This window comes from Canis lupus, chromosome 10 (genome assembly GCF_048164855.1).
Source record: "Canis lupus baileyi chromosome 10, mCanLup2.hap1, whole genome shotgun sequence".
In the NCBI taxonomy this organism is placed as follows: Eukaryota; Metazoa; Chordata; class Mammalia; order Carnivora; family Canidae; genus Canis; species Canis lupus.
The window spans coordinates 29,238,482-29,257,486 of record NC_132847.1 but is presented as its reverse complement, the minus strand read 5'-3'; the positions used below and the strand labels follow the sequence as shown (position 1 = coordinate 29,257,486).

At 36.3% G+C, this 19,005-nt stretch overlaps 1 protein-coding gene and 1 pseudogene across 10 annotated transcripts in view; one reads left to right on the top strand and one right to left on the bottom strand.

Annotated features, from left to right (window-relative positions):
- KDM4C (lysine demethylase 4C) overlaps positions 1-19,005 on the bottom strand; it is a 411,111-nt gene that overhangs the window by 133,760 nt on the left and 258,346 nt on the right. For 9 of the 10 annotated variants that reach the window (XR_012037931.1, XM_072841283.1, XM_072841282.1 and 6 more), the window contains 3 exons: positions 17,251-17,432; positions 15,406-15,619; positions 13,308-13,384 (listed from right to left, as the gene is read on the bottom strand). Coding sequence is in view for 9 of the 10 variants with exons in the window: in XM_072841283.1 (XP_072697384.1) it covers positions 13,308-13,384; positions 15,406-15,619; positions 17,251-17,432 (473 nt within the window). In the remaining variant the exon portion in view is untranslated. Of the gene's footprint in view, positions 1-13,307; positions 13,385-15,405; positions 15,620-15,659; positions 15,811-17,250; positions 17,433-19,005 lie in introns of those variants that run through there. The other variant, XM_072841288.1, reaches the window with a different exon arrangement.
- On the top strand, positions 4,238-6,864 carry LOC140640900 (proteasome maturation protein pseudogene; annotated as a pseudogene).

Here is a 19,005-nt window from a genome sequence, read left to right as displayed (position 1 = left end):
AAAGGTCCAAGAGCAGAAGTAAAGAATGCTAAGCAAAATAAGTCAGTCAGAGAAAGATACCATATGATTTCATTCATATGTAGAATTTAAGAAACAAAACAAATGAACAAAGCAGGGGGTGGGGGAAGAGAGAGAGACAAACCAACAACCAGACACTTAACTATAGAAAACTGATGATTACCAGAGGGGAGGTTGTTAGGGGGATGGGTGAATAGGTGATGGGGATTAAGGAGTGCACTTGTGATGAATGCTAAGTAATGTATAAAATTGTTAAGTCACTAAATCGAACACCTGAAACTAATAGAACACTGCATGTTAACCATATACTAGAATTGAAATAAAAAATCTTAAAAAAGCTTTGTAGTACAACCTGAAATCTGGCATTGTGATGCCCCCAGATATGGTTTTCTTTTTTAAAATTCCCCTGGATATTCAGGATCTTTTCTGATTCCACACAAATCTTAAAATAATTTGTTCTAACTCTCTGAAGAAAGTCCATGGTATTTTGATAGGGATTGCGTTAAACGTGTAAATTGCCCTGGGTAACATCAAGACAGTGTGGTACTGGCACAAAAACAGACACATAGATCAATGGAACAGAATAGAGAACCCAGAAGTGGACCCTCAACTTTATGGTCAACTAATACTCGATAAAGGAGGAAAGACTATCCATTGGAAGAAAGACAGTCTCTTCAATAAATGGTGCTGGGAAAATTGGACATCCACATGCAGGAGAATGAAACTAGACCACTCTCTTGCACCATACACAAAGATAAACTCAAAATGGATGAAAGATCTAAATGTGAGACAAGATTCCATCAAAATCATAGAGGAGAACACAGGCAACACCCTTTTTGAACTCAGCCACAATAACTTCTTGCAAGATACATCCACGAAGGCAAAAGAAACAAAAGCAAAAATGAACTATTGGGATAAGATAAGAAGCTTTTGCACAGCAAAGGATACGGTCAACAAAACTAAAAGACAACCTACAGAATGGGAGAAAATATTTGCAAATGACCTATCAGATAAAGGGCTAGTTTCCAAGATCTATAAAGAACTTCTTAAACTCAACAGCAAAGAAACAAACAATCCAATCATGAAATGGGCAAAAGACACGAACAGAAATCTCACAGAGGAAGACATAGACATGGCCAACACGCACATGAGAAAATGCTCTGCATCACCTGCCATCAGGGAAATACAAATCAAAACCACAATGAGATACCACGTCACACCAGTGAGAATGGGGAAAATTAACAAGGCAGGAAACAACAAATGTTGGAGAGGATGCAGAGAAAAGGGAACCCTCTTACACTGTTGGTGGGAATGTGAACTGGTGCAGCCACTCTGGAAAACTGTGTGGAGGTTCCTCAAACAGTTAAAAATAGACCTGCCCTACGACCCAGAAATTGCACTGTTGGGGATTTACCCCAAAGATACAGATGCAATGAAACGCCGGGACACCTGCACCCCAATGTTTATAGCAGCAATGGCCACAATAGCTAAACTGTGGAAGGAGCCTCAGTGTCCATCGAAAGATGAATGGATAAAAAAGATGTGGTTTATGTATACAATGGAATATTACTCAGCCATTAGAAATTACAAATACCCACCATCTGCTTCAACGTGGATGGAACTGGAGGGTATTATGCTGAGTGAAGTAAGTCAATCGGAGAAGGACAAACATTATATGTTCTCATTCATTTGGGGAATATAAATAATAGTGAAAGGGAATATAAGGGAAGGGAGAAGAAATGGGTGGGAAATATCAGAAAGAGAGACAGAACATAAAGACTCCTAACTCTGGGAAACGAACTAGGGGTGGTGGAAGGGGAGGAGGGTGGGGGGTGGAGGTGAATGGGTGACGGGCACTGAGGGGGCACTTGACAGGATGAGCACTGGGTGTTATTCTGTATGTTGGCAAATTGAACACCAATAAAAAATAAATTTATTATTAAAAAAATCTTAAAAAAAAAAGGTACAAACAAAAAGAGAAGTTTGCTACTGCCATAATCCAGGAAAGAGTTAATGAGATTAGTCTGGGTAACATAAGCAGGGGCAATTAAAAAGTGACCAGAATTCCAAATCATTTTAAAAGTAGCAAAGATAGAATTCACTGTTAGATGTGGGTATGAGAAGAAAAGCATCAAATCTAACCCTAGAGTTTTTTACTTCAGCAGTGAGAAGGCCTAGAAACAGGACACCTGTAGAAGAAGATCTTTAATTTGGTCTGGGACAAGGTAAACTGAAGCTATCTATCAGGCACGTGAAAAGAAACAATGCTCATGAAGTTGGCCATAGTGCTCTGCATCTTCGGGGAGAGGCTGAGCTAGACATTGAAACATGCAGGCCACCAATGACTAATTGCTGCTTAAAAGCATCAAAGCCATGACAAGATGAGATTACCAAGAAAGAAGTCAGTGGAAAAGAAGAGGCCCATGTTTTGAGGTCTGGGGAATGAAAAGAAGTAATTGGTAAAGGAAGAAGAAAACCAGGAGTGTGCAGGGTCCTGGGAGCCGAGAGAAGACAGTGCTTCAAAGAGGAGGCAGTAGTCAACTGACAGCTAGAGGAACATAAATTTCTACAACAATGTAGGCAAAGCCTGTGACTAGAATAAGTCTAAGAGAGAAGTTGGAAAGAAGAACTGGAGAGAAGAATAAACACATGAATGAATAAAGACAAGTCTTTTAAGGAATGCTACTATACATAGGGGCATGGAGAAATAGAGTGGATCTGTGGAGAAGGATCCAGAGAGGGTTTTTTGGTTTATTTGAAAATGGAAGAAGTAGCAGCTTATTTAGATGATCATGAAAATCACCTAGAGAGGAGAACCCTGCTGGTATGGGAAAGAAAGGGATGAATCATTGGAACTATGATCCTGTGTAGGTAGGAGCAGAGATATAGTAGATAGGATGGAGGTGGGAACTTGCAGATCTTCACAGATGGCTTCCTATTGCTCTGTGAAATATGAAGTGAATTCACAAAGTGAGATTAAGAATGGAGGAGAGAAGATGGGAAGCTTCAAGTGACACAGGTATGAAACAGTCAACCTGGACAGTGGTGGAGGGAATGCATGATGGGGAGGCAACATGAATTATTGGCACCACCAAGGACACATCAATAGTTACAGATTGAAAGCAAGAGCAATCTGCTGCATGGTGGGTGTTTCTCCACAGCCATATTCAGCAACAGGGGTTGCAGTTGCACAGCAGATTAGATAAAAGGATTTAGCAGGTTGAGTTGTGCCTTGGGAGAATAACAAAATCAGCAAGTGGAAGACTGAAAGCCTGTGCAAGGAAACATAGTAGCTAAAAACAGAAGTAAGAGCAGGAGGGGAGGGAAAGCCTGAAAAGCTGGAAGTAATACTAGGAGTCACAGTAGGGTAAAGGATTGCTAGATTCCAGGAACTAGAGAGTGTGAGCTAGTAAGACAGAAAAGAGTCTGAGAAAGATGCCTCAGACTGGGAAAGGACATCAGAATGTAACCTACCTAGTGGAATGCCAGTTAAGAGTGAACACAAAATGAATTACCCTTTCAAAGGCTGTCGTTCTACTGAACACTATTAGTTCATTACTGCAATAACAAATTATCTCAAACTTAATGACTTAAAATAACACAAATTTATACAGTTCAGTAGGTCAGAAGTCTAAAATGGGTCTCATTTAGCTGAAATCAAGGTTATCATAAGGGTCATTCATTTCCGGAGGATCTCGCGTACAAGGCATTTCTTTGCCCCGTCTAACCGTTAGGGGTGGCCTGGAGGCCCTTTCCATGGCCCTCCTCCATTAGCAAAGCCTGCAACATCAGGTCAAGAGCTTCTCACTCCACCTCACTCTGACCTTCTCTTCTGCCACTCTTTTCCACAGTCAACGACTCCTGTTGTCTGTGTTGGGTAAACTCGGATATCGTAAGGTCACCTGATTAGCAACCTTAATTCCACCTATTACCATAATTCTGTTTTTTATGCAATATGACAAATACACTCATAGGTTCCAGGGATTAGGAAGTGGACATCTGGGGGGGAGTGCACTTACTATATTGCAACTATTTAAATGTCATCACAGAACCAATGGAACGTAACAGAAAAATATAAAGTCATACAGACTCCGCTTGTTTCAAATTCAAAGTTTTCCCTGGATTTATCTTTCTAATTGCAATGGTGACACAAATACAAATTTTTTTTTTTGAGATTTGTAGGGCACCTATCTGATAGCCGGTAGCAAGCCAAGTACATGCTCAGTGGTAAGAAGTGTCTTTATAATTTAAGACTGGTCAGAGGTCATCTACATGAAACTTAATGCGTTTATATAATCATATTTCCAGGAACCTGAGCAAAGTACTTCAACTTGAATATATATCTTCGTTAAAACTGTACAACATTTGGCTTTCAAATAAAAACCCAGCAGCTTTATTCTTTCTTCCCAGCATGACCTACAACAAATAGCAAAGTACTTGATTTCTTCATCCTGACACTGGATTAATTTTTGCTACACATGAGAAATGCCTACACTGCACTTTTCCCCCTCCATCTTTCCTAAGGATCCCTTCCCTCATTGCTAGGGAGATGTGCCTTCTAGCCCAGTGACCTCCGGGCATGCACATCCTGGTGTGTAGTACAGTATGTTATGCTCCCCATAATGTCAGTCATTATTCTTCCTGACTTTACTTGTGCTCTCTGGTTGAAGCACTTAAGATTAATGAGGCATTTGTTCTCAATCAAGAAGCTATTTATGAATATAGTTCCACTTACAATAAGCTATGTAGACTTCTCTTTCTTTTTCTCCATTACCAAGTGGAGGGAGGGAAGAAAATGACGTTTATTGAAAGGAAGAATAAAGTACAGAAAAAAATGATTTGTGACTTTTTAGTCTGTAATCGGTTCCCTACCAGGAAGGCTTCCACATCATAGCTATGTTGTCAGAATAATTGATAACCTCAAACGTGCTGTTCTGTTTGGTTAAAGTAAAATAATTATTACCACCCTGGCCTTTGTGTGCCAAGGCTTAAGTCCACACCTGTTTAGAATAATCTGCCTCTTCAGGAGGCAAGAGGTAATTGTGAACCCAAGTGTATCCTCTCAAATGGGAGACTGTGGTGCCAGCTAGTGGCTTACAGGGACACCTCCATGGAGAAGAGTAATTACATTAGCAACCATTTGGCTACAAACAGCCACCACCCACTTGTGAACACTCTGCCTTTAGCAAGAATAGAGCTTTCTCTTTCTACTAGTTTTACTGTATATAAGGATCAAAGTCAGCCTTTCAGGCTGACAGCCTCCCATCACCTGGTCTTAACAGTATCTCATGGAATAAAAAAATACAGCATAAAATACATCATGGGGAGTAGCAGCGCCACCATGACCTCTCAAGGCCATAAGCCAATCTGATCTAAAAATCAATGGCTCTGATCTACAAAGCCACTTCAGAGCTCTTTGTAAAAGAAAAATGTCAATGCTGTTGTCAGTTGGGAAATTGGATTCAGGAGATTATCCAGTTCTGGGCAAGGTCCTCTGGGCAGAAACTAGAGTAAATATGAAAGGGTAAAGAAACTGCTCTACTCAACCACCCAGTAATGCTAACTAACCTACATTAAGTAGGTAACTAATTCTAGTGTAAGTATATGAAAAGTTAGTCCTGGATTAACCTTCACTGGGAACAAGTATCATTCAAAAACACTGTTCAAAAACTGGCCAGTTGCTCAGCCTTTTTCTCACTCTAAAAATAAGGAACTGAGTCTGGACCTGGAAATCTGAAGGCCTGAGTACTGCCATGAATCCAGGCTCTCTTACCATATTGTGGGGCAATCCAGGGGGTAAAAGACTCTCTTGAACCCTGGTTCATTATCTGTAAAAGGAGATTTCTGACAGAGATGAAGAATTCTTTAGTCCTTGTCAGTATTACATTTTATAGAAGCTGTGTGCTGCTTATATTAGTTTACATTTAAACCAATAGTTTTTCTGAATTTGTAGGTCAAAAATTGAAAAATAAAACTTTACTTTTTCTAAAATAAAAGACTTCAAAGAGCATAATAAGAGCAATTTCTAATATCTATTATCAGTACCATTACTTTTATCTGGGGAATTGAAGGGGAGAAATAAGGGTTGTGTTATGTGGTAAAGGTTACAAACATTAAACACACAAATTTTCTTTAATAATCTCTAGCCTAAGAGAACTCCTATTCTAGAAAGAGGGAAAGCACTACATTGAGATTCAACAGAACTAAGTTAGGGGAAACAGAAGTGAGTGGCGGGGTCGGCTGATGGTAATAGGGCCCAGTGGCTATTCACAGAGCAAGTGAAGATGAATGCCAGAGGACTTGGATCTCAGCTGAAGGACAGTATTCCAGTTACTGAACTTTCAGCAAGTGGACCTTTTGAACAGCATGATCTTCTTCGAAAAGTTCTCCCTTGTATGAAAAATGAACTTTTTGCCCAGTCATCCTCTTGAATTATCAGAAAAAAATTTCCAGCTCAACCAAGGTAAAATGAATTTTTCTACACAAAGAAACATCCAGGGTCTGTTTGCTCCACTAAAATTACAAATGGAATTCAAGGCAGTGCAGCAGGTTCAGCATCTTCAATTTCTTCCAAGCTCAAACCTTTCATTGGATATTTTAAGGGGTAATGATGAGACTATTGGATTCGAAGATATTCTTAATGACCCGTCACAAAGGGAACTAATGGGAGAACCACACTTGATGGTGGAATATAAACTCAGTTTACTGTAATCTGTTGTGCTGTTCATGAAAATAGAGGGGCTGCATGTTGTTTATAGTCATCTTTTTACTATAATTTGATGTATACAACATTAAAAGTACTGACACATGAGAAGAAAAAAAAAAGAACTAAGTGAGCATTGCTTCATGTAGATGCACCTCCATCTATAGAACCCAGTCTCAATGCAATGTGGGAACCAAAGGCTACCACTTTCCCCCATCCAACAATCATCCAGCAGAATAAACAGAAAGTTACACGGGTTGGCACTCATTCTTCCCAAAGATCTGATGAACTACCATTTCTAAGAGGTCAATCGTTTTTACCTAAGACTTGACAGGTAAACTAAGGTACACTCCAAAGATCAGGAGTTCAGACAAATACACTCCAACAATGGCTTAGATTCTTCAGTCTACAAGTTTTAGCAACACCATGGGAGTGAGTTTTGTAAACACCACTACCCCAGGAATTTCTAGAACTTCTAGAAAAAGACCTCATTTTCCTTCAGAAGTCAAATAAAATAGCTATGTTCAGTCTCAGAGGGCATGAATGGCAACCACTATCCAATCTATAGCTATGGCTTACCTACAGTCAAGCAATTTTTTAAAATGTTTATTTTTAATCATTGCAATTGTATATTCCATTCTTCATAAGAGGAAAAGAAATGCAAATCCTAAATGATCATCAAGATACAACTTGCTCATATCTGTTACTCCATTTAAAAAAAACAAACAAGCAAGCAAAACAAAGAGCATAGTGAATAAATGTGAAGACATATTTCATGTTTGGGTTTTGATTTCCTGGAACAATTCTGGGGCAAAAAAAAATGTTATAGATAGGTTATGTTACACATAAACAATACAACTTCATTATTCTATATAGTATAATAAACACTGTTGAATAGATAATAAATGTGCGAAATTGCCTGGTTTGTGCATTTCATAACAAAGAATGAAAACTCCAACCAATAGTGTCTGTTTTTATACTTTTCATTACAACATCTGTCTCTTCATACAATAGCAATGTTCACCCAAGAATATAATATACAACTACTTTTTTCTAAACTGGATTACTTTCAAATAAAAATATTGAAACAAATTATCCTAAATTAAGTATAATAGGATATACTGAAATAAACAAAAAGAAAGGATAATGCATATTTTCATGTATTCCCAAACAGCAAATAGATATGGTTATAGTAAGGCCTTGAAGTCACCGGTTTGTTAAAAATTTTCTTTAGCTCATAAAAACTACACAGATCTGGCCAATAATTACCAATGCCACTTCTATTCCTATACTTTTCTGTTACTCAACACCTCTGACTAGGTTAAGAAGTGCACAATAAATTTAGTATGCTGGAAGGTTCCCAGTTCTTAAGGAAAGATCATTAGAGCAAAATGGAAATACAAGGCAACACAGAATCGAGGGATTTTAGGGTCAGAAGAGACCTTAGATACAATCTCTAATAGTTCCTTCTCATTATAATGCTTTTAAATCTTTAATTTAGATTTTGTTTAGATTATAAGTATGTGAGCTACTGTGTTTACCCTACCCACCCATAATTACTTAAAGTAATAAAAAAGCTCCCTAGTAAGACATAGCACAAATAATACACACTTTATTTGAAATTTTTTACCCTGACAATGTAAAACTAAAGCACAGGTTTAATGCCACCAAAGACACAAGACTGGCAACGTACGATTTGTCAAAGTCATAAATATGAGCATGATGTGACTTTCCATGATAAGTTACCAATCCTTACATGTAGTTTTCACCACCACTTGTGGCACTAAAACAAAACTTCTCAGCCCCTATCCCCAGAGAGGTCCCTGAAGAAACATCCAAATTACCTATACAGAATCACCAGATAGCTACATTATCCTTAAATTTTAAGAAAAGAAAATCTTATCCATATTCCTTGTTAACCTCTTTAAACTGCTTATATTTATTTACTCTTTAGAATTCTATATTATAAACTCTTCAGATGATAATATAGAAAATCCTATTTTAACTCTACATAATATGAAGCACATGGATTTTTTATTTTTAGAATAATAGTAAGCATTTAGGTTATCAGCCCACTCTAGACATCTAACATCTTTCTTCACAATCAGAAGTGTATTCCTAAAGGAGATTTCAGGTATTTCACAGAAATACACAGATTCAAAAAAAATTTTTTCAGTGTAGGAATAGAAAAGAAAATGGTGGGAAAAAATCTCAAAGAAAGCAATACAAATTTTGTATTTTTACAGTGAGAATACTAGCATTTTTAATTAGTAGTAATATGTAGTCATTATACAGTGGAAACTGACAAGCAGATTAGAGAAAACTATAGCAATTTAGGTCAAAAGTGATTAGATTCATATTAAAAATCAAAATAAAAAGAAACACATGCTAGAATTAGGGTATTGATGGTCTACACCTAAAATCAGAACTTGGTAATGCTTGGCATGTGCTCTCAAGTCATGCTGTAACAGAGTAAAAACTGCTCCAAAGTCAATTTTGTAAATAGCCACAAAAAAAGTTGAAAACAAACAGCTGAAAATAAAATAACCCAATACAGTTGGGTTATAAGTCATAAACTCAAATATAGCTTTCAGTTAGTTTTATCTATTTACCTTAGCAGTACTGAATAGGAAAATAGGCACAAAGCAATGATATTTAGTTAGAATGATGAGATTTAAACATGAGTCTCAGGATAGACAGTATTTGAGGGGTTCTTTATTTCATTTTATTTGAATTTAGATATAGAGCCAGGATCCTAGAATCTAAATTAAGGTACAATCCAAAATTTGTAACTAACCTCTTCCCCAACACATTCCACTGAAGCTAAAATAAGGCTTCTTTTTTCTTGTTTTAACTGATACAAATGGACACAGTAAAGAAACAGTAGCAAAATGAGACACAGTGAGACTGAAGCCAGACTCTGGAAACAGTGGAAGCATGAAGGTCACAAATAAAGGTCTGGCCCTATATCTCTGTGATCACAGTCTTCTAACTTTATGCTTCACCCATTCAGAAATGATCCAACACTGCACCAGCCCCCTTTAGGGGGGCTATAGAGGTAAATGAGACAAAGTCTGCCCTCTGGTTACTTAAAAACTATCATTAACAGTTGGGGCCAATAATGTCCGTCTTTAGAACTGGTAAATGAAAAGAGAGCTGGTCTGTGAGCATTGATTCTACCTTGCATACATCCTCAGTTACCTTGCATACATCCTCAGTTACCCTGACAGTGACAAAACCAACTACCGTCTAACGTTAGATGAAATAATCCCCACAATGTCTTTGCTTCCAAAATTTAAATTATTGATGCTTAACTCTATGATACAGTTACTATTATAGCCTCCTTTTCCCCCTTAGCATTATTGAAATATAACTGACATATAACATTGTAAGTTTAAAATGTATAACATGATGTTTTGATTTACGTATATATATTGAAAAATGATTACCAAAATAAAATTAGGTAACACATCCATCATCTCACATAGTTTCTTTTACTTTGTGTGTGTGTGTGTGTGTGTGTGTGGTGTGAGAACTTTAAAGATCTTAGCAACTTTCAAGTATAGTACTACAGTAGAGTATTTCTAACTATAGTTACTAGGCTATATGTTAGATTCCCAAAAATGTATTCATTTTAAAACTGGAAGTCTGTATCCTTAAACACCTTTACCTATTTCTCTCAGTGCCCCCCCCATTCATGATCACCAATCAACTTTCTGTTCCTATGAGTTCAGTGTGGTTTCTTAAGAGTCCACGTATAAAAAAGAGTATACAGTATTTGTCTTCCTCTGATTTAGTTCACTTAGTATAGTGCTCTCAAGGTCCATTTATGTTGTTGCAAAAGGCAGGATTTCCTTCTTTTTATAGCTGAATATGAAATTCCAGTGTGTATCTGTATATATACATGTCATTTTCTTTACTCATTTATCTATCAATGGGAACTCTTTAAAATGAATGTTTAAAAAACAGAACCACCACACTCAATTCTCACATATACCTTATAAAGATAAATACAAGGTATTTCAGGTTAACCTCTGCTTACTCTCCAGATGTGCAAAGTACTTGTCATAAAAGGAAACAGAATTAGCTAGATCACATCTGTTGTATAAATATACATCCCAAGCAAAATACATTATTGGAATATTTTGCATTCAGGATGAGTAATAAGTCTTACTTTCACAAAGTACATTTAAAAAGAAAATCTAAGGAAAAAATCAGGAATAGAGATAGTGAAGTACAAACCAGCTAAGAAATATCATCTGACTTCCCCTACACTGTTAGATTCCCATCAGCTCCTTTGGAGCCTCCATTAGAAGGAGTTCTAAGGCTTCTTGGAACCTAAAACTGACAATGTGAGATTGATTCCTGAAGAAGTTAAGTCTAAAGATACTTTTAAAATGCAATCATTGGGGTGCCTGGGTAGCTCAGTTGATTAAGCATCTCCTTCCAGCTTAGTTCATGATTTCAGACTCCTGGGATCGAGACCCGCTTAGGGCTCCCTGTTCAGCAGGGAGCCTGCTTTTCCCTCTCCCTCTGCTCGTTCTCTGTGCTTTCTTTTAAATAAATAAATAAAATCCTTAAAAAAAAAATGCAATCATTCAGGCCACAAAATCCAAAGAATCATACTTGTCTACTAAAAATTAACATTGTAACACTTCAGAGCCGCACTAAATAAGGGAATTAAAGCCAAAATATTGATATTATCAGTTAGTTCTCTGCAATGCTTAAATTGAAATTCACGGATTTCTCAGGAGAAAAAAACAGGAATCAAGCTTCATAGACAAAAGTCCACTTAAATGGATAAACTAAAAACCCAATTGGTGCACTGGGAATTCAGATACTTCTACTTAGAAATAAGATATTACATGGGTCTAAAAAAATTATTGTAAAACTGTATTCAAGATTTTCCATTTCTATTGCAAATTGAAAGAGATTTACATGGTATCAATAATAAAATACAAAAGACATATTGTATTTTCTAAGAGTGTGAGGGGTTAAGATTAATAGCAGCTCTAAATTCTAAAGAGTTATTAATCTAGTATTTCCTTCTTAAAACATGCTAAAGGAAAGCAGTATAAACCATCACAAGCAGTCTTAGAATCAGGGTGGATAGCCTAGGCCTGGCCCTGGCTCTGCCATGCAAAGGACAATGGTACCTTGAATAACAGGATGGCTCAGAATGTGAGCACAGGAGTCAAGCAGTAACTGTGGATGGAACAGAGAATTCTTCATGCCTTGGTGAACTGGATTAGAATCTCTCTAATCTCTAAACCTCAAACCTCTAATGACACACTTCAGGGTGAATGAGAGGACATCACTGGCCAGACTAATTCTACATAGCTTTAATTGGACTCACATAATAAATATAAGACCTGCATGGTAAATAAGAACTTAATATACTTATTACAGCAGGACTTCCTGGCTGATTTCAAGATACTCTGTATTTACAAAATTTTTATTAATATAATAATCACATCAAAGGAAATATGAAAATGTTTTCTGGGCCCACTAATGAAAGATTTCTTAAATTGGGGACATTATCTCTAACACCAAACAGATCAGATTATTTGGGCTATAAAGAATGTCCATACTCTCTCCCATTTTTCCTTCACTATCTAAAGTGAATGCCAGCAATAAAATCATTCAGAAATACATTCTCAGACATCTTTAATTTATAGTCACCACATGTCTCTTTCAACACGGAGAGCTAAATATACATATCATGACATAAATTTTTATCATGCAAGGCATTTTCCTTATATTGTCCTCCAGGTTTTTAACTCTGGCTGCAAAGAAATTTAATTCATTGTCATTAGAGATCATTGAGAAATAAAGCAAATGCTACTATTACAAATGAAATTATCTCCTCTAAGATCAAGAGTGAGGGATACAATGTTGAGAACAGGTCCTAACTTTCAAAAAAGTTCTGATGTTTCTTGAAACAGAATTTTTAAGAAATATCAAGGTAGCACAAAACTAAACGGAAAAATAGGTAACATGGTAGATTAGTGGAATAGAACTCAGTGCTTGGATGTAAGCTAAAGTTTCAACAGAGTTTGTCAGGAAAAACAATTTAGATGAGGAAGAACCTGTGTGCCCTAAGTCAGGTATCATTTGTTGTTGAAAGATTCTGTTCCAAGTTCACGTATCACCTGGCACAAAGAAGACCCAAAAGTTTATTGAAGAATGAATATATGAATGAATCAGTGGGAAAGTTATGTGTGAGCACGGTTTCATCAGGGGCCAGCAAAGATCCTGACCTTCACTATTACCTAGAATATTTTATTTTCGAGAATTGCAAAATAAACCTGGGCAGGAAAGATGAAGGAATATTTTAGACTTGATCTGATAAACTGGCAGTCTCTGTAGGCTCCTGAGTAGAGGAGTGATACCTAGAAATTTATTTAATATTTCTATGATGAGCAGAGCCATCAAAGAGGATGATCTGAAAAGACTAGAAATATAGGTAAGAATAGAAGTGCACATAAAAGCATGGGTACAGCCTTATCTTATTGCTAGATTTAAATGTGTCCACAGTGGAGAGAGTGAGAAGAGGTGTTAAAAGATAGTAAAATAGGCCACTTACTGCTGTCCATGCATTTCTTTTGCAACGGGCACATAGCCATCCATCACAGATCTCATGAGAAGGGATACCATAGCAACCTATAAAGTAATAGTATGGATCCACGAATTAGGTCTTTTGCATTTTGGTAATATTATACATCTTAGCACTGAATAAATAAAATTAGAACTGCCTACCATAATACCATCTTTGATTTTCACTGCTTAGAACAAAATATAAGCAAGGCTGTCTCAAAGATACTTTTGGTTCTCATGCCTCATAGCTAATAGGATTTCAGTCCCAGGAAACATGAGAGCATAGGTCTTAATCATTACTAATGCTTACGATAGTTCTCAGATAATTCTTGAATGGGCAACATTAAATTTCTAATTTGTTGGGTCTAGTCCTTTACTCATACAAAACATATTTCAAAATAAGTTGCAATTCATAAAGGAAAATTTGGGGAAGATTTAAAATAATACAATAAATAAATTGATATATTTTGCAAGTTAATATAATTTAAAATTACATTTCATAAGCTTTAATCTCAGTGATTGGGATAGAGGATGCACAATTCATGGTTAGTGATGAAGGGGTATCTTCAGTTCTATTTGTCAATTCAATATATGCTTGACTCAAATAAATGGGTAAGGAGATACCTGATGATGCAAATACAAGCAGCAATTATACAGTACCAACAAATGTGTAACTGTGACTGCCTTTCAAACGGCTTTGAAATTTTAAAGAAGTAATTTTTAATATAAAATTTCTATAACATTTAAATGAAAGAGAAAATAACATAAATGTAATTTCCAAAGAAAAGCCTATCACAGTTAACCAAAACTATAAAATGTTTAGTTCGGGGCACCTGGGTGGCTCAGTGGTTGAGTGTCTGCCTTTGGCTCAGGTCATGATTTCGGGGTCCTGGGAACAAGTCCTGCATCAGGCTCCCCTGAGGGAGCCTGCTTCTCCCTCTGCCTATGTCTCTGCCTCTCTTGTGTGTCTCTCATGAATAAATAAATAAAATCTTTGAAAAATAAAATAAAATAAAATGTTTAGTTCAAGCACATGTTTATGAAATACTATAGCTAAATTGTATAGCTTGTACATTTGGGAATCAAAATTAAATCCTAGTTTTTGTGAAATGATGCATTGGCTGTTATATACTTATAATAATGTAGATTGAATGCATATATGTCTGTGTTACAGATTGATATAAGTACAACAAAAAGGTTGCTATATTTCAAACACATTATGTTCAAATCTCTTGGGGAAGCTGACAGTATCTAATCAATAATAAATGATAGCGAGGCTATTTCAGCCCTAAGGTAAGACTGGTGTTTCTCTGGGGTATACAGAAGATAATACCTATTATTATAACCATTCATGCTACACTGACAGAGACAGACCATACATAAGTATGTTAACATGACATATGATTTGGTAAGATCTGGAATATTAAAATGCTTTAACATAGACTTATAGTATATGACAGATCCTTTTTCACATTTTAGAGGATTTACATGGCAGGCCAATAAAAAAAAATATATATTTGCCACTTATCCCATGATGTGAAAATATAAAATTGTGACAGGTATGGAGCTTAATCATCTCAGTCCTGGGGGAAAACAACTGTAATGATTGTTCTCCCATGGAAGGCAAGAGATATCTCCTTACCCTTACAAAGAATAAAAATTAAACTCTATAATTAAATTTAACAATAATTCCCCAAATCATCAAATATTCACTTCTCTTTAAAAATACAAAGAAAAATAATCATGAATCAACACCAGAGATTAAAATTAAGTTTTTACAAACTATATCTTAAGTAAAATTCAAGTGTGTGAAAGGAGCCCCATAGCGACCCAACATCTGGACAAAAAACAAACACACAAAACTGCTCTCCAGCGATCCTGCACAAAACTGTAGAAAAAGAGATTATTATACTTACTCATACTTTCATCAGAAGAAATGTGAAAAAGAATGATCTAACCATTAAGAATGCCAATAGTTCAATGTAATAGTGCCAATAGTTCAATGTGGCAGGGGACAAAAGGGTGAGAAACAAAGATTATGTGAAGCACTGAAAAGCCAGTGATTGATGTATGAGAGATTCATTTACTTGCATGAACCCGTACGCAGCACTTTGCACAGGAAATCAGAAGACTTGTTCCATCCTCTTCCAGAAAGGCATTAGGCGGAGAATATTCTATATTTTCTTCACTATAAATAAAACACATCTCTGGAATGAGGGGCTTAGTCTTTCCTCCCGGAGTAACCACTTCATCTAATTTTGTCTCCCATCTAGAATCATTTTCTTCATTGCTGCTATCTGGCTGAAAAACATAATATTCCCACATGAGTGAAAAATATGCAAAAAAAGTTCATCATTTGTTCTGGTCACTCAAATCCACTAACAGCTGTTCCATGCACTAACTTCCAGCTTCTGTTCTTCCTGTTGTTTTCCTTGATATAACTATTAGCTTTTTATCAATGTTCCTCTTCAGGCTCTCATCCAGAAGCTAAGCTGTAGAAACAGGAGGACATTCTGTACATCTGCTTGTATGAAAAAGTGATAACTTGCTAAAACTATACTCTTACATAAACATTCAGGGAAAGCATCAATTTTTCTGAGGAATTTTTGTTTCTTTATTTACACCAGGTTAGCCAACCTGGTTTCATTTACTGAATAATTTTACACCTGGTTACACTTGAAGGAGTGTTTTCAAATACCTCAGTTTTAATCTGTGTAACAGTTTTTAGAGAATTTTTGAAGGTTTTACCTCACCACAAAGTTTTAAAACATCAAGACAGAAAGATCTGGAAAATGGCAATTGTCACTAAATTAGAATATATAATGCAAAACAAAATTGTCATCTCACCAAAATATATGAAAAACACTCAGTGCTTAATTGAAACTCTAATTAATAAACTATCTTATCTCCAGAGATCTTATATTAATAAATTCCCCTGTATCTTATACTTTTAGTGAGAATTCTTTTAATTTTTGGGAAATACACAGGCAGATTATGATATAGAAATAAGAGTCAATAAAAAAGTTAAGCTTTTCCAAGGAAACACAGACTTTCAATGATGAAACAGAAAATAGTTTGTCACTCACAAGGGTCACATCAAAGACAGTGTGTTAAGTTTATTTCCTCTGTTTACAAAGATCTGATAATGTCGCAAATCACATAATTTCATGCCCTGAAATGTCTGAACAAAAAAGCATTTACTTTACATGGGCTCTAAAAGAGAACGATCTTAAATAAAATACTTCTGGTCCCATTATTGAGAATATAACTCAGAACACAATGCTCACATCAATACACTTTATAATATATTTTATCTTAAAATAGGTCACGAAGTTCCACCCTTACTAGATTCCTAAAAATCACTGTCTGGGTTAATGTTAGAGAATGACCCCCTCAGTGAGCTAAAATGCCATCAGTATTACATAAGGATAACACTGAAAATAATACTATGCATAGCTGGCTGATGAGGGTGAACTAAACAATTCAGTTTGTACTGAGTCCTGCTATACCTCATGCATGTTCCACGTGGTAAGATAAAGACAGACATTTTAAACATTGGCCCAGAGCTGACATAGTATTCAGAGTGATATTTTCAAACACAAAACAGAGACTAAGTCTAAGTTCTCTCTTTGTAAAACTTCTACTATTATTAAGCTTTAAGTTCTGTGTTTCTTGATGAAAAAGGTTGGAACTGCCCCTTGACTGACATGAACCAAGACTGACAAATAAACCATTTATTTTAAAATGATATCAGAGAAATGTCTTTCAAGTAGCACCCAGAACTTTTATTCCTTATTCTACAATGGCCATGTAGCTATATAAGTATTGATATCTCCCTTTTCATGTGTACACACACCTTACAATGATTCATCTGTGTTTTTACAGCCATACAGAAAGTGTAGCAGTGACAGTAACCCCTCCACCCTTATTACCTTGTAGTATGGCATAAGGAGAGCACAGATGGCACAGTGTGGCTCCATTTTGGCCATGGTTGCATTATACTCCTGTTCAGCCACAAAGTTTGGGGACTTCGTCTGCCAAAGGTGGACCAAAGGCTTCGCCCAAGACTCTGTTTCTTCCACTTCCTCCTCAATCGATGGAACCTCAGGCAATTCTTGAAAAACAAGGCATGAAAACACAGTGAGCATGGGACCGAGGGAAAAACCAAAACAACCTGGTTATAAAAGAAGCAAACATTCCAAAGTATCATTGATATTAATGTCAGACAGGAAACTTATTTTAGCTTTCAAATACATTCTGAGAGAAGCAGAACAACAACAAAAAAAATGTCCTTATCATCCTCTTCATCTTCAAGGGCAAGGTCAGATCTGATGGCCAGACAATGAGCCTCCTATTGATGGCCTCCCTATCCATGCCAGGAATAACTAAACTGCTCCCTCCTTCAACTTCATTACTTCTGTATTTGTACTGCTACCATAAACACCTCCCATGGGAAAATAGCTTGTATCTGTGAAATTACCTTCCAGCTACCAGAGAAATTCATTGGCCCAGTAACTGCCTTACCAGTATTTTCAGTTTCCTCACCTAACACTGTATATATGGCTTAATAAATATTTATTAATCGAACTTCATTTAATTAACTTTTGGGTTTGAGAATTCATGACAATAACATTTACAGAGCACCTATCACATGCCAAGCAATACAGCGCCATTATATGAATATGGAAAAGAATTCCTATTCAAATCTTATTTGCTCAATATAACACCCCCAGAGGCTCAAATCTCTTAAATATGTATATCTGTTAACATGAATGAGGCAGAGATTACTCCACAAAAATAGGACTTTACAAAATTTTATAGAAAGCCAGAAAAATACAGAAAGACATAACAGGTTATGAGAAAAAATTCCTAATGCCTATACCAAAGGACAGTATATCACAGCAGGTGGCAGCAATCACAGCTACATCTAGGACTTAACATCTTCAGCTGTGACACATTCTAAAACTCCTCATCACTAGCTGTCATAGTCTTATAAATAAATACTGGGGAGCAATGTCCTCAAGTCCCAAGCACAGGGGCTTCTATGAACCAGGGTGTGCCAGCCCTTGCCTTGTTGACTTAACCATTTTTAAAAAGTCAAAATAGATTTGCTTAGATGGAAAAATAAGAAGAGCTAAATGAAGCTGAAAAGAACTCAAAAGACATCAAATGCCAACTGAAGTGAAAGGGAATGTTCCTGCTTCCATGTTGGTGGTGGTGGTGTTATTATCATTATTATTATTATCATTATTATTAACAATGGAAAATGCTTAGTACTTAGCCAAGCAGTATCTGAAAACAAAAGGTAAGATACCTTAGCCTCTGTTTGCAGTGAAGTAATCTGACACTAAACATACACTGTTTCCACCTCAGTCTCCCTCCAATACAGAAGACTTCCTATGAAGACTTAGATTTGACAAATGAAAGATGAGAGGAGAAGAGTTGACCAGGAATTTGAAATACCATTAAGTCCTTAACTCACAGGCTAATATCTACCACATACACGCTAAAAATGGGATCTAAACAAAAAGAAATCCTTGGAGTTTGAATAGCTATTCCCTCTTCCACAGTAGATTTATCATATCACTTGCTTTATTATAAAAGATTGAAACACACAAGATAGATGATGCTCTTACCCCTTTGGTTGGTCATAAGTTAACCTGAGGAGTTCTCAAAATATTTTCAGG